General features: G+C 46.7%; 1 protein-coding gene across 26 annotated transcripts in view; it reads left to right on the top strand.

Annotated features, from left to right (window-relative positions):
• Positions 1-17,375, top strand: part of MGA (MAX dimerization protein MGA) — a 115,114-nt gene continuing 97,739 nt past the window's right edge. For 8 of the 26 annotated variants that reach the window (XM_058666023.1, XM_058666032.1, XM_058666028.1 and 5 more), the window contains exon 1: positions 4-728. In XM_058666023.1, coding sequence (XP_058522006.1) covers positions 650-728 — 79 coding nt within the window. In that variant the 5' untranslated portion in view covers positions 4-649. Of the gene's footprint in view, positions 729-17,375 lie in introns of all 26 variants that reach the window. The other 18 variants (XM_058666030.1, XM_058666029.1, XM_058666024.1 and 15 more) reach the window with 6 other exon arrangements.

The following is a 17,375-nucleotide window of genomic DNA, read 5'->3' as shown; positions in this document are numbered from 1 at the left end:
TATTAAGTCATGTTTAGGTCAGCCTTCTCTTCCACTGTCCAAGAAAAGTTGCTTGCTGGTTTACCTGTGGTAAGTACTTTTTTTTCTCCACTATAAACCAACTCACTCAGCATGCACTCTAAACGCCAGCTCCAGAAAGGGGAGCGTGGGGTGGTAAGCGATTTCTCCAAGAACACATAGCTCAAACAAGCGGGAGGGGAAGCGCGGACCGCAAGTGCCCGGTCTATCCAGTTACTGTCCCATAACCACCCGACCTTCTCCCTCACAACCCAGGGATCGCGCAAGCAACGCCCGAGAGGTAAGAGCCAGGAAACGAGGAGAGGTGCCTTCCCGGCATGCTCCGCCGCACCGAGGGGCGCCAGACGTATCCCGGCGTGCCGCGGGGAGCGCCCCAGGGAGAGGGCTCCCGGCTCCTGGCGGGGTGTGCCAAGTGCAGCCGGGAGGTGTGAGCGTCCTTCGTTCCGCCCTCGCGGATTCCTCCCGTCCCCGCTGACGGACGCCACGCTGGGACGCGCAAGTAGAGGAGGGCCTGGGACTCCTCCCTCCTCTCCGCGTGCAAACGACTTTGGGAGCCGCTTCGAGCGCGGTGCCAGGTGAGCAGCGGTTGGGGGCGGGCTCGGGGCCGGCACGTGACCGGAGCTGGCGGCCAATGACGAGCCGGGGGTCCCGCCGCGCGAGGCTTCCCGGACCCGTGAGCGGCACGGCGCGTGGGCCGGCGGCCCCGGCAGGTACGCGCAGGCGCCGGGCTCGCCACGCGCTCCGGCGGCAGTGCAGGGCGCGAGGCGTGGAGCGGCCGGCTGCGGCCTCTGCGGGGAGGGGGAGGGAGAGAGGGTGCCTGCGTGTGAGTGTGGGTGCGTTGGTGGGGGGCTGCAGCGTCACGTGGGCTACACGGCCAATGGCAGGCCGAGGCGCACCCACAGTTTTCCCCGGCGTGCCGGGGTGCGACGTGCAGAGTGAGGTTCGCCCCAGCTCTGACGGCCGCGGCGTTCTTTCGAAGCGCGGGCGCGGCCTGCAAAATCCGGTCACGGCCTTGGCGCAGCGTCCGGCTCCAGCGGGAGCACAGACGACAAGTTCTCGGCAAAATGGCTGCTGGGGAGAGTCGCCGAGCCGTGAAGGGGGGTAGCGCTGGGGCCGCGTGAAGGTCACATGACGCGGTTGGCAGCGCGTGCTGCTGGCGCGGGGACGCGGGGCGGGGAGGGTGGCGCGTCACGTGCTGCGGCCCGAAGGGCGGCCGTGGCTCCTCCCACCTCGACGCGCGGCCGGCGGGGCTGAGGGGGGGCTGAGGAGCACCGAGGCGGGCTGATGGGAGCGCTGAAGAGGGCTGAGGAGCAATGAGGAGCACCGAGGCGGGCTGATGGGAGCGCTGAAGAGGGCTGAGGAGGGCTTAGGGTGCTAGGGGCACTGAGGGGGTCAGCAGAGGGCTGAGGAGAGCTGAGGGAGGGCTGAGGAGCACCGAGGCGGGCTGATGGGAGCGCTGAAGAGGGCTGAGGAGGGCTTAGGCTGCTGAGGAGCATTGAGAGGGGCTGTGGGGGGCTGAGGCGGGCTGATGGGAGCGCTGAAGAGGGCTGAATGCTGAGGATCGCTGAGGAATGAGGAGGGCTGAGTTCGTAGTCGGGTTGTCTCGTGGACCCCCAATTTCGCATTCATTTTGAAGCTTGTGGAGAGGAGATTATTTTTTAAGGTTCCTCATGGTCTTTGAGGATCTACCCCCTAATATCATGCAGGTAACCACTCACAAAAATGAATCATCAAATTACTAACAAAGAATACATCCTCCCAGTCGTTCGTTGGTGGTGTGAGAAACCTGGTGGAGGTAATTTTTAATCCTCTAAATCTGCGCATCTTGATCAATCCCGTTTAAATTTAACACCTGCCCACTGCCTCATTTGGGAAATACCATGTGTTCCTGTATATTTCCTGGAGAGAAATTGACAGGAATCGCTTAGCTTTGGAGGTGGTAGAACCAAAATTGTTAACGAAGGGATTGCTAGGCCTGGAGTGGCTGATTGGAAACGTCTTTTCTCTTGGTGGGCCAATGTTGGTGAAGATTTGACACTTCCTCCTCCCAGCCTTGGTTCTTGGTCTCCGCTCCAGGCTCTGCTGTTCTTTGTCCCAAGGATGAGGGTAAAAGCCCTGCTGAAATGAAGTTGGCATAGATGACAGGTTTTCCATGCCACTGCTTATGTTCCGTGGACTACTTGGCTTTATCTTCAAATTTTATGAGAACACAAACTGAAAAATTTTTATTGAGCAATCATAATACTACTAGATAGCTGTCATTTTGAGCAACGTGACTTGTATGCTAAGTATCTGAATGGCTCATAATTAGTGGTTAGAACAAACTTAGGCAGTAAGTGTTATTGTCTGGGTTTTGCCAAAGAAGAAGATAGCAGTAGACCATTTGAGTAATTTGCTCAAGTTTGTGTGCCGGGTAATGGTACATAAACAATAGTAAAGTTGAATGTTTTTACCTGTAAAGTAGGAAGATTTTTGGAAGAGAAAAATGAGGTGAAATCAGTGTTGATTTGACGCTTTCTTTGCTAAGTATGTGACAAAACGATATGTAGTAGCCCTGAAATAGAGTAGTGGGATAGATGATAAATATGGAAATGTATGTGTAAGGGTTATTTTGTAGTATTTTAAAAAAGATTTATTTATTTTTGTTGTAAAGTCAGATATACAAAGAGGAGGAAAGACAGAGAGAAAGATCTTCTGTCTGATGATTTACTCCCCAAGTGACGGCAACGGCTGGTGCTGTGCCAATCTGAAGTCAGGAGCCAGGAATTTCCTCCAGGTCTCCCACACGGGTGCTGGGTCCCAAGGCTTTGGGCCGTCCTCGACTGCTTTCCCAGGCCACAAACAGGGAGCTGGATGGGAAGTGGAGGGGAAGTGGAGCTGCTGAGATTAGAACTGGTGCCCATATGGGATTCCAGCACATTCAAATTGATGACTTTAGCTGTTAGGCCACAGTGCTGGGCCCCTATTTTGTAGTATTTTAATGATGACATTTCTTTTTAGAAAAGAGTTCTAGAATTATATCCGAACAACTGGTTAAAATATTTGAAGACAAAGCAAAACAAAAAACCACAAACCAAAAGATAGGATCTTTACCTTAACATTTAAATAATATCTGGGTGAGTTACTTAAAGATAAATGAAATGAAATGAATCAACTACTTTGGAAAAACTGGGCAAGCAATTTTTCCACTTGAGATAGGTTTTCTGGGGATTATTGCAAAAGCAGAACCTATAAAAGCAAAGATGAGTAGAGTTGTATCAAATGGTTTTTAGCAGAAATGTAAAGTTTAAAGAAATGTATATATTCAGTTTTCTTTCAACACACATGATTTACTATGTGCTAGCTTTTTTTTTTTTTTTTTTTTTTTTTTTTTTTTTTTTAGGTTTCAGAGATCCAGTGATGAACAAAGCCAAAGTTATGGGGAAAAAAATAAACCATGTGTTAGGCCCAGACAACTCTAATAGATGGGCAAAAGACATGACTAGCTAATTGTACACAAAAATAGTCAATTAAAATAAGAAATTTTGTTGTTTTCAATTACAGTTCAAAACAGCCTCCCCTCCAAAGTCTAGCAGATTGCCAATGGTATAATGAAATGACAACAAAAAAGTATCTGACATTGGAGTTGGAACATTTGCACTTTCATACCCTGCTGTCGGTATACTTGTAATTTTCTGGAAAGCATTTGGCTATGCTTACTAAAGTATTAAAAACCTATTTGTAGGGAGCCGGTGTTGTGCACAGCAAATTAAGTTGCTGTCTGCTATGGCAGTATCCTATATAAACACCAGTTTGAGTCTCAGCTGTGCCATTTCTGATCCAGTTCCCTGCTAATGCACCTGAGGAGGGAACAGAGGATGGCCCAAGTAATTGGACTTCTGTCCTGTATGTGGGAAACTCAGATGTACTTTTTTTTTTTAATTCATTAATTACATTGTATTACATGACACAATTTCATAGGTACTGGGATTCTCCCCCCTTCACCCCAAACCCTTCCCCCATGGTGAATTCCTTCACCATGATGTATAACCACAGCTCAGGTTCCGTTGGGATTCCCTAATTACAAGCTCACACCATACAGAGTCTAGCATCCCACTGTCCAGTCAAGTTCAACGGCCTCTTAGGGAGGCCCTCTCAGGCATGAAGGCAGAGCCAGCAGAGCGTCACCTTTGTCAATTAGAAGCTCCAACATATCATCAGCAACAGTCCAGGTACGATGAGGCTGGTGCAGAGTCCACTGATTGACATAGTCTATCTTAGAGTTTCCCCTTGTCCAGTTTTCCGCTGCAAGCATATAGCTGAGGTGGTTGATTGATCTACTCCATCTTCCATCTTTTCTTGGTTAATGTTTTGATTCCTCCATTTTGTTCAGGGGAATCCCCAAAAAAACTTCGAGGTGTTCCCAGTCCAGGCTGCTACATGTACTACTAGTAAGCACAGTGCCCGCCACAGTCCATCACTCCGATCAGCTGGTGGTTGTAACCCCTGGGTTGGATCTATTCTGAGCCCCGACCTCCATTGGAACCAATGAGTATTGCAGCTCTCCCCGGCTCTGCCCAACACACACTAATCCCTCACCTAAACCAGTGGGAGGTGTGCTGGTTGGGTGCTGCATTCCCTACCGGCACAGGCCATTTTGCCTTGGCATTTTGTGTTTTGTATTGTTTTTTTTATCGCAACCAAACCTGGCTAGGCCCCCACACAGTTCCAGCGCTTGGACTTGCCAGTGGATGATGTGAACTGACTCAGCCTGGTCTGCCCCCAACCCGAGCCAAATGTATGCCAGTGGGTCACTTTCCAAAGCCTCTTCTGGGTTGTTTACCTCCATGCTTCCTGCGTTTATTTGTAGGGTCAGTGTCCTGTCAGAGGAACTGTTCAAATTCCTCCATCCGACCCCTTCCTGGTGTCAGGCTTCACACATACCAGCAGGTCCTTCGGCCAGCACCGCTCTTCAACCCATTCTGGTTCCTGCTGTTGAGAGTTTCAGCCCAGCCACGGCTCGTCCATACCCACATATATCAGATGTACTTCTAAGTCTCCTAGATCTGTCTGGCCCAGACTGGCCATTGTAATCATTTGGAGATAAAATTAGCAGATGAAGATTGATCTATCTCTGTCTTTCCTTCTTGTAACTCTGCCTTTCAGTTAAAAAAAAAAAAAAGATTTATTTTTATTGGAAAGGCAAGTTTACACAGAGAGACATGGCCACATTTGTCCATTTCTCTAGATGGCCACAATGGCCAGAGCTGAGCTGATCCAAAGCCAGGAGCTTCTTCTGGGTTTCCCATGTGGCTGCAGTGGCCCAAGTCCTTACGCCATCCTCCATTGCTTTCCCAGGTCATTAACAGGGGGCTGGATTGGAAGTGGTACTATTGGGACTTGAACCAGTGCCCATAGGGTATCCAGTTTCTTGGCAGCTTTACCTGCTATGCTACAGTGTCAGCCAAAATCTTACTTTTTTTTTGAAATTGAACCTAGCAAGGTAGTCTAGCAGCTAAAGTGCTTTGTGGGATCCCATACAGACACCGGTTCTAATCCCGGCAGCTCCACTTCCCAGCCAGCTCCCTGCATGTGGCCTGAGACGGCAGTCAAGGACAACCCAAAACTTTGGGTCCCTGCACCCACATGGGAGACCTGGAAGAAGCTCCTGGCTCCTGGCTTTGAATCGGCTCAGCTTCAGTCGTTGCAGCTGCTTGGGGAGGGAGTCATCAGATGGAAGATCTTCCTCTCTGTGTCTGCTCTTCTCTGTGTATCTGACTTTGTGATAAAAATATTTAAAAAAAATTGATTTACTTGAAAGGCAGACTTATATAGAGGTAGAGACAGAAAGAGTGATCTTGGGCCCGGTTCAGTAACCTAGTGGCTAACGCCCTTGCTTTGCATGTGCCGACATCCCATATGGGCGCCAGTTTGTGTCCTAGCCGCTCCACTTCCCATCTAGCTCTCTTCTTGTGGCCTGGGAAACCAGTATAGGATGGCCCAAAGCCTTAAGAACCTGTGCTTGTGTGGAAGACCCAGGAGAAACTCCTGGCTCCTGGTTTTGGATCAGCTTAGCTCTGGTCATTATAGTCACTTGGGGAATGAATCCACAGCTGGAAGATCTTCCTCTCTGTCTCTCTCTCTTCCTGTCTGTATATCTGACTTTCCAATAAAAAAAAAATTTGTTTTTTAAAGAAAGAGAAATCTTTTATCATTGATTTTTTTTTTCTCTCCACCTGACTGCAACGGCTAGGGCCGTTCCAAGCCAAAGCCAATAGCTTGGAACTCCATTCAGGTCTCTTAGGTGAATGTCAGGGACTCAAGCACTTAGTTCGTCTGCTGCTTTCCGAGGCACATAAAGAAGAAGCTAGATCAGAAGCAGAGCAACTGGGACTCAAACTGACACTCATGTTGACCATATTCTGTGTCACAAGGCATGGACCCACTTACCTGGCTCCAGCTCTGTGCCGATCCTTGGGAAGCAGTGGGGATGGCTCAGGTAGTTGGGTTTCTGCCACCTAGGTAGCAAATCTACACTGAATTTCTGGCTACTGGCCTCACCCTGGACCCGTCTGGTCATAGCAAGCATTTGGGAAATGAAACACTTGATTGGATAGTCTTTTCTCTGTGAGTCCAAAAAGAAAAAAAGAAAATATTTTGGTGTAAAAGCTTTGAAATCTTCATGATTTTATCATAACACAATTTGAAGAACTTTTTGAAGACCCTTGCAGTCCGCACATCTGTCCTTCTTTATCAGTGGGATTTGTAGTCATTCCATTTATAACCATAGTATGGAAAGAGAACAATACAAATTATAGTAAAAAATCACTAACAGAGTGGCTGAAAACTAATTATAGGAAGGAACTAAAGGCAGTACAACTGGAAAGCTTTATGTTTAAATAGTCTGTTAGAATTCTGTTCTAGAAAGACAATTCTGGTAATCAAAAATTGGATCTAAATCAAAAGATTGGAAAGGATTATTTAATTATACAAAATAGGAAGAAAACATAAATAGGATAGTTGAGGGCAATTAGGTGAATCCATTCATTGGACACCATGAGTGAGTCACGTTGTATGGCAGGTGTTGTGCCAGGTGTTAGGGATTGAACTATGATCAAAATAAAGCCCCACCTCCTCTGGAATTTATATATTAGTGCATAGATAGTGAGCTAATAGTATTTCAGATATTGTCAAAGTGCTATGAAGAAAATAGAATGATTGGCACAGTAGTGTCACAAACTAATCCTCTGCCTGCAGCACTGGCATCCTACATGGATGTCAGTTCTAGTCCCTTCTGTTTAAATTCTGATCCGGTTCCCTGCTATGGCCTAGAAAAGCAGCAGCAGACGGCCCAAGGTGCACCCAGAAAGACCTTCTGACTTTGGACTGGTCCAGCTACAGTTATTGCAGCTGTCTGGGGAGTGAACCAGCAGATAGAAGGATCTCTCTAACTTTTGCCTTCCTTCTGTATGACTCTTTCAAGTAAAATAAATAAGTCTTAAAAAAAATGGTGGTGATGGGATTGGTGGTTCTTTTAGCAGGGTGGCCAGATAAGGCTTTTCCACAGTAACATTGGCAGAGAGCAGAGTGATCAGCAGTGGCCCCTGCCAAAGTAGTGAATGTTTCAAGCAGTAGGGGTCCTAAAACAGACTGTGGTGAGTCTCAGGTTAGCATATTCAAAGAGGTGCATGAAGGGTAGTGTGCCGGTGTTTTATATGTGTTGGGATATTGGTGGTGGCAGTAGTGGTGGTAAATGATGGGAGAAGATGAGATTGGAAAGCTGACAGGGCTCAGACTATAGAGCCTGTTGATCACAAGAATTTTAGACTTTATTCTCACTGTGACAGAATCCATTGTGCAGTTTTGTGTATTAAGTAATATTCTAGTCTGTATTTTATTATTTATTTATTTATTTATTTATTTATTTATTTATTTATTTTTAAGGATTTATTCATTTTATTACAGCCAGATATACACAGAGGAGGAGAGATAGAGAGGAAGATCTTCCGTCCGATGATTCACTCCCCAAGTGAGCCGCAACGGGCCGATGCGCGCTGATCCGATGCTGGGAACCTGGAACCTCTTCCGGGTCTCCCACGCGGGTGCAGGGTCCCAATGCATTGGGCCGTCCTCAACCACTCTCCCAGGCCACAAGCAGGGAGCTGGATGGGAAGTGGAGCTGCTGGGATTAGAACCGGCGCCCATATGGGATCCCGGGGCTTTCAAGGCGAGGACTTTAGCCGCTAGGCCACGCTGCCGGGCCTCGTATTTTATTTTTTAAAGGTTTATTTGAAGATTATTTTTATCACAAAGTCAGATATACAGAGAGGAGGAGAGACAGAGAGGAAGATCTTCCGTCCGATGATTCACTCCCCAGGTGACTGCAGTGGACAGAGTTGCGCTGATCCAAAGCCAGGAGCCAGGAGTCTCTTCCAGGTCTCCCACATGGGTGCAGAGTTCCAAGGCTTTGGGCTGTCCTCGACTGCTTTCCCAGGCTACAAGCAGGCTGGGAAGTGGAGTTGCAGGGATTAGAACCGGTGCCCATATGGGTTGCCGTTGCTTGCAAGGTGGAGGATTAGGCAATGGAGCCATTGCTCTGGTCTCCCCTTCATTTGTGTTTTAAGTCTGTCTTTTACTGCAGTAGTAGGTAAATCTTAGTGTGTTGACTTGAGAAGTCGTGGAATGGTCTGACATGGAATACAGCGTTTTCAATCAAGTGAAGGAGGCAGTGAGAGGTGACTGAATATGCAACCTATAGATTTGCTGATGGATTAGCTGTGAGAGGTAAGAGGAGGAATCAAAGATGATTCCATGAGGTTGGCACTGCGGTGCAGTACAAAACTGATATTCCATGTTAGAGTGCCAGTTTGAGTCCCAGTTGCTCTGTTGCTGCCACTTCTGAATTATTTATGTGAAAAGCAGAGTGGTAGCGTTAGAAGATGATCCTCATCTGCTGATTCACTCCCTGATGGCTGGTCAGACTGATGCTAGGATTGTGGATCTTCGTCTGGGTCTCACCCTTGGGTGACCCAAATCTGCTGCTTTTCCAAGCACTTTAGCAATGAGCTGGTTCAAAAGAGAAGCAGGTAGGTGTTGAATCCGTGCCTTAAGCAGCTGTGTCATAATGCCACTCCTTTCCCTGGCTCCACTGCTCTGGATTCAGTTTCTTGCTGAAGTGCCAGGGAAAGCAGAAGATTGCCCAAGTAGTTGGGCTCCTGTCTTCCATGTGGCAGATCAGGATGGAGCTCCTAGCTCCTCGTTTGGCCTGTCATAGGCCTCACTGTTGTGGTCATTTGGGTATGAACCAGTACATCGAAGATTTTTTTCTCACTGTCCCTCCTTCTCTGTCTACCTTTCAAATAAATAAATATGTCTTTTTTTTTAAGATTTATTTATTTTTATTACAAAGTCAGATAAACAGAGAGGAGGAGAGAGAGAGAGGAAGATCTTCCGTCCGATGATTCACTCCCCAAGTGACTGCAATGGCCGGTGCTGTGCCGATCCGAAGCTGGGGACCAGGAACCTCTTCCAGGTCTCCCACGTGCGTGCAGGGTCCCAGTGCTCTGGGCTGTCCTGGACTGCTTTCCCAGGCCACAAGCAGGGAGCTGGATGGGAAGTGGAGCTGCCGGGATTAGAACCGGCACCCATATGGGATCCCAGTGCGTTCAAGAAGAGGACTTTAGCCTCTAGGCCACGCCACCGGGCCCCAATAAATATGTCTTAAAGATTAAAAAAAGGAAAAAAAAGATGACTCCAAGAATTTAGGTTGAGCAAGTGGTTCCATTTATAGAGATGGAAAACTGGAAGGAGTGTTTAGATGGGGAGTTTAGTTGGATGTTGAACTATTTAACAATTAATTAATTTATTTGTATATATAATAAATATATATATATATATATTATTATATATATATATATATATATATTATTATTAATTACATTGCATTATGTGACACAGTTTCATAGGCTCTGGGATTTCCCCCAACCCCTCCCTGTACCTTCCCCCCATGGTGGATTCCTCCACCTTGTTGCTGTATTATATTTCAGATTCAGTCAAGATTGTTTCATTGCAAGTGTGTACCAAGCATAGAGTAGAGCATCTTATTGTCCAGGTAAATTCAGTGGTTTCTTGGGGAGACCATGTCTGGTCTGAAGGCAGAGCTGGCAGAATATCATCCCGATCAATTTAAAGCCACAACATCACATCAACAACAATTTACAACATTATGGAATTAATTGACATGATATTGAGTAACTAATATGTTTAAAAAAATGCAAGTTCTTAACCACATCCTGTGACTACTTCATTGACATTTCAATTTTAGTTTGGATTTTGAACTTGAGATGGGTACTCGATATGCTTGCATAAGGAGTTCATTTTTAAGATTGATTTATTTGAAAAGAAAGTTACAGACAGACAGAAAGGGAAACGAAACAGAGATAGGTCTTCATGCACTGGTTTACTCTCCAAATGGCTGTAATGACTGGAGCTGGGACAGGTCAAAGTTAAGAGCCTAGAATGCCATCCTGGGTCTCCCATGTGAGTGGCAGGGGCCCAGGTTTCCCAGGTGCATAGCAGGAAGCTGGCCCATGTGGGATGTCAGCCCTGCTGGCTGCAAGGTGCCACAAGGTTGATTCCAGAGGTTGAGTTTTTTGACACAATCAACTGAATATGAACATTGGGGAGGCTATCCTTATATAGATACTTTTTTAAAGAAGATTTATTTATTTTTATTGGAAAGTCAGATATATAGAGAGGAAGAGAGACAGAGTGAAAGATATTCCCTCCACTGATTCACTCCCCAAGTGGCCACAACAGCTGGAGCTGAACTGAGCTGATCTGAAGCCAGGAGCCCAGAGACTCTTCTGGGTCTCCCACGAGGGTGTAGGGTCCTCTGGATGGGAAGCTTGGCCCTCTCTCCTTGTTTTTTTTTTTTTTTAAGATTTATTTATTTTAATTACAAAGTCAGATATACAGAGAGAGGAGGAGAGACAGAGAGGAAGATCCTCCATCCGATGATTCACTCCCCAAGTGAGCCGCAACGGGCCGATGCTATGCCGATCCGAAGCCGGGAACCAGGAACCTCTTCCGGGTCTCCCACGTAGGTGCAGTATCCCAGTGCATTGGGCTGTCTTCGACTGCCTTCCCAGGCCACAAGCAGGGAGCTGGATGGGAAGTGGAGCTGCCGGGATTAGAACAGGCGCCCATATGGGATCCTGGGGCGTTCAAGAAGAGGACTTTAGCCGCTAGGCCACGCCGCCGGGCCCCTATCTCCTTGTTTTTAAAACAGTTGTGCAATAGCCTAGTGACTTAAGTCCTTGGCTTGCATGCACCAGGATCTCATATGGGAACTGGTTCTAATTTCAGTGGCCCCGCTTCCCATCCAGCTCTCTGCCTGTTGACTGGGAAGGCAGTCAAGGACGGCTCAAAGCCTACACCCACATGGGAGACCTGGAAGAGGCTCTTGGCTTCAGAACAGCTGAGCTCTGGCCCTTGCGGCCACTTAGAGAGTGAATCAATGGATGGAAGATCTTCCTCTCTGTCTATCCTCCTCTGTATATCTGACTTTCCAATAAAAATAAATTAAAAATCTAAACAACAACAACAAAAAACATGGAGCGGAAAGCCAGTGAGGGTCCTGAGACTTCACAAAAGTTATGAAGGGGGAGTAGATTATAGTATTTCTGTTACATTGGTATCAGCACGCAATTTTTACTGAGCAGTGTTTACAAGATGTAACATTGCTGATTTTTTTTTTTTTTTTTAGATGTTATCCATTTTATTTAAAAGGCAATCAGCAGAGGTCTTTCATCCGCTGGCTCACTCTCCAAATCTCTACAACAGTCAGGGCCAGGACAGGTCAAAGCTAGGAGCCTGGAGTCCATCCAGGACTCCCATGTGGGTGGCAGTGGTGGTTCAAGTGCTTGAGCCATCTACCTCTGCCTCTCAGACGCATTAGCAGGAAGCTGGGTCAGGACTGAAGTAGCTGGGGCTTGAACCAGGCACGCTAATATGGGATGTCAGTATGCTAAGCACTGGCTTAGCTCACTGTGCAACAATGCCTGCCTAAATGATGTGGTATGTCTTTGGTATGATTACTTTATCTAGACTCTTCCTGTTAGCTGAATCCTCAGATTTCTGCTACTTTCCTGCCTGAGTATTTCCACTTTGTTTCAATTTTCTGAGAAGGTGAACTCCAGACTTCATAGTTAACTGTACCGGACCACCACTGTTCAGCTATCTTAAGGCTCTCTCCCTCTCTCCATTCTTTATCATTTCTGTCATATCTAATATGTCCTGTTCTTTTATGAATCCCCACCATGTGCCTAGAATACTTTTTCTCCCCCCTCTCTCTTTGCCTCAAGTTCTTTTTCAGCCTTCAGTGCCAACCTTAAATTTTCTGTACAATTTCTGGTGTTTTCACCAGATAGAAGTGGATGCCTCACCATGTGGTATTTCCTCAGGGGTATTATTTGCACTGTAATTTGTGGCTAAGTGCAAAATTAGTTGGTATTTTGACTAACTTTTTTATTCATTTGTTTCTCTAGTGCTTAGCATGTGGTAGATGCTTAATAATGCTGAAAAAATTTAGAAGTTTTGCTTTGGCTAAATATGGTAAACATTTGAAACTAGATCTTATAACATGATTATATGGATCATTAATTGAGTTTTTATTATGGTAAGGTTTTTGTTTTTTTTTTTTTTTTTTTAGTGAGCTCCATTATGATGTAGCTTAGCTGGTACAAAGTTTTCTGAATTTACTGAAATTATGTCAGTTAGAAGTCTTGGTTCAGACCCATTAGGAATGCTGTGATTTCTCGGGCTGAATAATGCTTATTCTTTGGAAGCAAGCTTTTATGAAAGATTCTTCCTTCACTTGTGCATTTTGCCACCCACCTTCTCAGTAGTCATGATTTCTATTTTAACATGCCACGTGTACTTCGAGCTCTTTGGTGTGGAAGGAATGGGCCTAATGTAATAAATTCAGTAGATTCAGCAGTATTCACCCTGGGAATGTTCTTTAAATTGTTGCATGAAGGGAGGCTTAATGATGTGAATTGTAGGTGTGAGAGCCTTAATGTAGAGCTGGTTGTTTTGTCATTCAGTGATAAGCATGTATTGAGCAGTTGCCATATATGGACACTGTATCATTTGCTGTTTGGAACTTCAAAAAGAAGTAAAAGACATGCCTCCTTCCTCAGGAGGACGTGGCAGTTCAGTTGAGGAAGTGAAACAAGATTAGAAAGGAGTTTTGTCTTGGCAAGCAGTGATCAGTTAAGGGATAAGTGTTTCTTATTGGTTTTGAAATATTTATTTGAAAGGCAGAGATATATAAAGAGTGAAGGAGGGGGGAAGCGGGAAGGGAAGGAAAGAGAGAGAGAGGTCTTCCATCCACTGGTTCACTTGCTCTAGGACCATAAGAGCCAGGGTTGGGCCAGATAAAAGTCACAAGCTTTGTCTGGGTTTCCATGTGGCTGCAGGGACTCAAATACTTAGGTCATCTTCCCTTGTTTCCCTAAGGAGCTGGATTGGAAATAGAGCAGCCAGATCCCCAACTGGTTCCCATAAGGGATTCTGATTTTGCCAGCCGTAGCTTAGCCAGTTACAGTGTAGCACTGGTCCCTAAAGATTTTTTTTTTTTAGATTTATTGTTTATTTTTATTGGAAAGTCAGATATACAGAGACTAGAGACAGAGAGGAGGATCTTCTGTTTGCTGATTCACTCCCCAACTGGCCACAACGGCCAGAACTCAGCTGATCTGAAGCCAGGAGCCTATTCCAGGTCTCCCATGTGGGTGCAGGGTCCCAAAGCTCTGGGCTGTCCTCGACTGCTTTCCCAGGCCATAATCAGGGAACTGAAAGGGAGTGAATCAGCGAATCAAAGATGTTCCTCTGTCTCTCCTCCTCTCTGTATATCTACCTTTCCCATAAAAAAAATAAAAAGAAAACATTTATTTTTATTTGAAAGACAGTGTACAGTAGGTGAGAGACACAGAGACAGTGGTTTTCCATCCATTAGTTCACTCCCAAATGGCTGCAACAGCTGAAGCTGAGCTGATGTAAAGCTAGGAGCCAGCAGCTTCATCTGGGTCTCAGAATTCATAACTCAGAAGAGGATTCATTTAATACTGTTTTAGAATCTGAAACTAGGGGGCTGGTGCTTTGGGGTATTGGATAAAGTCAATACCTGCAGTGCTGGCATCCCATATTGGTACTGTTGGAGTCACACTGCTTCACTTTGGTCCAGCACTCTGTTAATGGTCTGGAAAAGCAGCAGAGTGTGGCCCAAAGATTTGAGTTCCTGCACCCATGTGTGGATGAAGCTCATGGCGTGAACCTGCCCACTTCTGGCCATTGTGGCCATTTGTGGAGTGAACCAACAGACGAAACAGCTCTCTGTCTCTCCCTCTGTGTGGAACTCTCTGTCTCTCCGTAGCCCTGCCTTTCCAGTAAGCAAGTAAATAAATCTTAAAAAAAAAAAAAAAATATATATATATATATATATATATATCAGAAATTTATTTCTTGGCTCTGTCTTCAAAAACTATAAGGAGGGCCCGGCGGCATGGCCTAGTGGCTAAAGTCCTTGCCTTGAATGCACCAGGATCCCATATGGGTGCCGGTTCTAATCCCGGCAGCTCCACTTCCCATCTAGCCCTCTGCTTGTGACCTGGGAAAGCAGTCGAGGATGGCCCAGAGCACTGGGACCCTGCACGCGTGTGGGAGATCTGGAGGAGGTTTCTGGCTCCTGGCTCCCGATCGGCACAGCACTGGCCGTTGCGGTCACTTGGGGAGTGAATCATCGGATGGAAGATCTTCCTCTCTGTCTCTCCTCCTCTCTGTATATCTGACTTTGTAATAAAAAATCAGTAAATAAATCTTTAAAAAAAAGTATCAGGAAACTGGTTTTTCTTGGAAGATGCACTGTTGTAATTTTTCGTAATTATTTTGATAATTTTTACATAGTTGATTGGGGCACAAAGGGTCAAGGGCTACAGGATAGTGGGTAAGACCACAGTTTCTATGTTATTATTACTTTTTTTCTGTATCTAGGGTAAGGGGAGAGACAAAGGGAGAAGCCTAGCCTCCCGCCCATCCCAGGTCCCTGATGTGGGGCATGCTCCGAGGGTCCTGCTCAAGTGGTTTTCATAGTTCAACGGTCCTGAATTGCTGTCAGTCTCACCATTCCAAACACGATGAAGTCGCTGCAGAATCCACTGGCTGACATAGTTCACCTTGTAGTTTCTGCCCAGTTATTCACTGCCAACATATGGCTGGGGTAATTGATTGATTAGTTCTGTTCTCTGTTGTGGTGCCAGGTGTCTTCTGTGGGTTCCAATAGACTGCCATATCCTCCATGTGCATCTGATTATGCTGTCCACTGCTCCGTCTGAGCCCCTGAGGAGGCTCGGCTCTGGCACTCCTTGGCAGACCACGGAACCTGCACTTCTCTTTATGGTTGGGGTTCTGAGTTCAGCAGTTCGATTGGGGAGATCCCCAAAGAAACTTTGTCTGAGGTGATCCCAGACCAGATTCTTGTGTGTGCATGACAGTTCAGGGTCTGACACAGTCCGTCGCCCCAGTCAGTTTATGCATATACTGGTGGTTGCAATTGCTGGCTCAGTTCTGTTTCTAGCCCTGTCTTCCATATGAACAAATGGGTGTTGCAGTCCAGCCTGATTCTGCCCAGCACACACTCGCCCCTCACACAAACCATTGGGAGCTGCAGCCTAGTTGGAGTGACTCCCCATAACTTCTAGCAGGCCTGCCCCCTACCCTGGTTCCCATGCTTGCCAGTATGTACAGCAGACTGGTCTAGTCTGTCCCACATCCCATTCAGCCCTCATACATGTCAATGGACATTGAAGCCTAATTCAACCCAACCGGCCCCACTATCCAACCCACACACATACTGGCGGGTCCCATTCTGTGTAGCTGCCCCTGCCCCTGCCCCTGTCCTGGTTTTCATGCTCTCCAATGGGAGTGAAAACTCAAGAGGGAAGTACCCTCTATTTCCCTACTGGGCCACTCTGACTCCCGGAACACACACTCTCCAGGTGGTTCTGCAGTTTAACTTGACAGAATTAGCCACTGGTGCCAGCATCTGCCAGCTGATGCTGCAGCAAAGCCCAACTAACTCTCACTCTTAATTTATGCTTGCACCAGTAGGAACAGTCAGCCCAGCCTGGCTTTTCCCTGATCTGGCTCACATGAGGCCCACAGGTGTTGTAACCCTGCCTGGTCTGGTCGGCCCCCATCCCAGCTCACGCTCTCCAGTGGGAGTGGCTGTCCAGCAGGGGAGCCCTCCATCCTAGTTCTCATGTGTGCCCTTTTGGGCACTGCAGCCCAATCTGGTACGGCCCTCTTCACCTTGGCATTTGCCAGTGGGTGTTGTAGCCTGGCCTGGCCTGGCCTGACCCACCCCCAATACCAGCTGATGCTGGTGAGGGTTACAGCCTAGTCCAGCCCAGCAGGCATCCAATCTCTGTTGTAATGTGCACTGTTGTGTGTTGTGGCTGAACCTGGCCCGACCCACACTCTGTTCTGGTGCTTGAATTCGCCAGTGGGTGATGTGAACTGGTTCAGCCTGGTCTGCCCCCGACCTATGCCAAATGTATGCCGGTGGGTACCTTTCCTTGGCCTAGTCTGGGCTGCTCCTTATTGTGGCTCTTGCACTCACCTGTAGGCACTGTGTCCTGCCAGAGGAATCGGCCAGGTTCCTCCATCAGAAGTACTGTTGTAATTTTATTCTAAGTTTCCAAAGCTTTATATCTAGGTTCTTTGTCATAGTTTGTCGCTGGCTCTTGTGTTCATGGACCAAGGGCTGGCAAACTTTTCCTTGAAAAGTCACGCTTTATGAGCAACAGGGAGGTTTTCCTAACTTAAGCTGTTGTGCATTGCAAAAGCAGCCACAGACAATGTATAAATGAATGGATAGGCTGTGTTTCAGTGAAACTATTTAAACACACAGATATCAGGTCTAGTAATAACCTGGTCCTTGGCCCACCACCGATGCCATCTGTGAAGAGCCTATGGTAAACTCTAGATTGGAAATACTTTTCTGTCAGAATTTTTCAATGTCTTGCATCTAACTTCCAGTGTTTTTTTTTTTTTTTTTTTTAAAGATTTATTTTATTTTTATTACAAAGTCAGATATACTGAGAGGAGGAGAGACAGAGAGGAAGTAGAGCTGCCGGGATTAGAACCAGTGGCCATATGGGATCAAGGCGAGGACCTTAGCCACTAGGCCACGCCGCCAAGCCAACTTCCAGTGTTTTTAAGGTCTGCTTGTTGATTGATTGAACCAGTCTTTTCTGTTTCCTCTGTATAGAGGTTTTTCCTGGTTCTTGGCGCTTTTCGTGTACGAGTTACTTGGA

Source organism: Ochotona princeps, chromosome 6 (genome assembly GCF_030435755.1).
Source record: "Ochotona princeps isolate mOchPri1 chromosome 6, mOchPri1.hap1, whole genome shotgun sequence".
In the NCBI taxonomy this organism is placed as follows: Eukaryota; Metazoa; Chordata; class Mammalia; order Lagomorpha; family Ochotonidae; genus Ochotona; species Ochotona princeps.
This window is presented reverse-complemented; position numbering and strand designations above follow the sequence as displayed.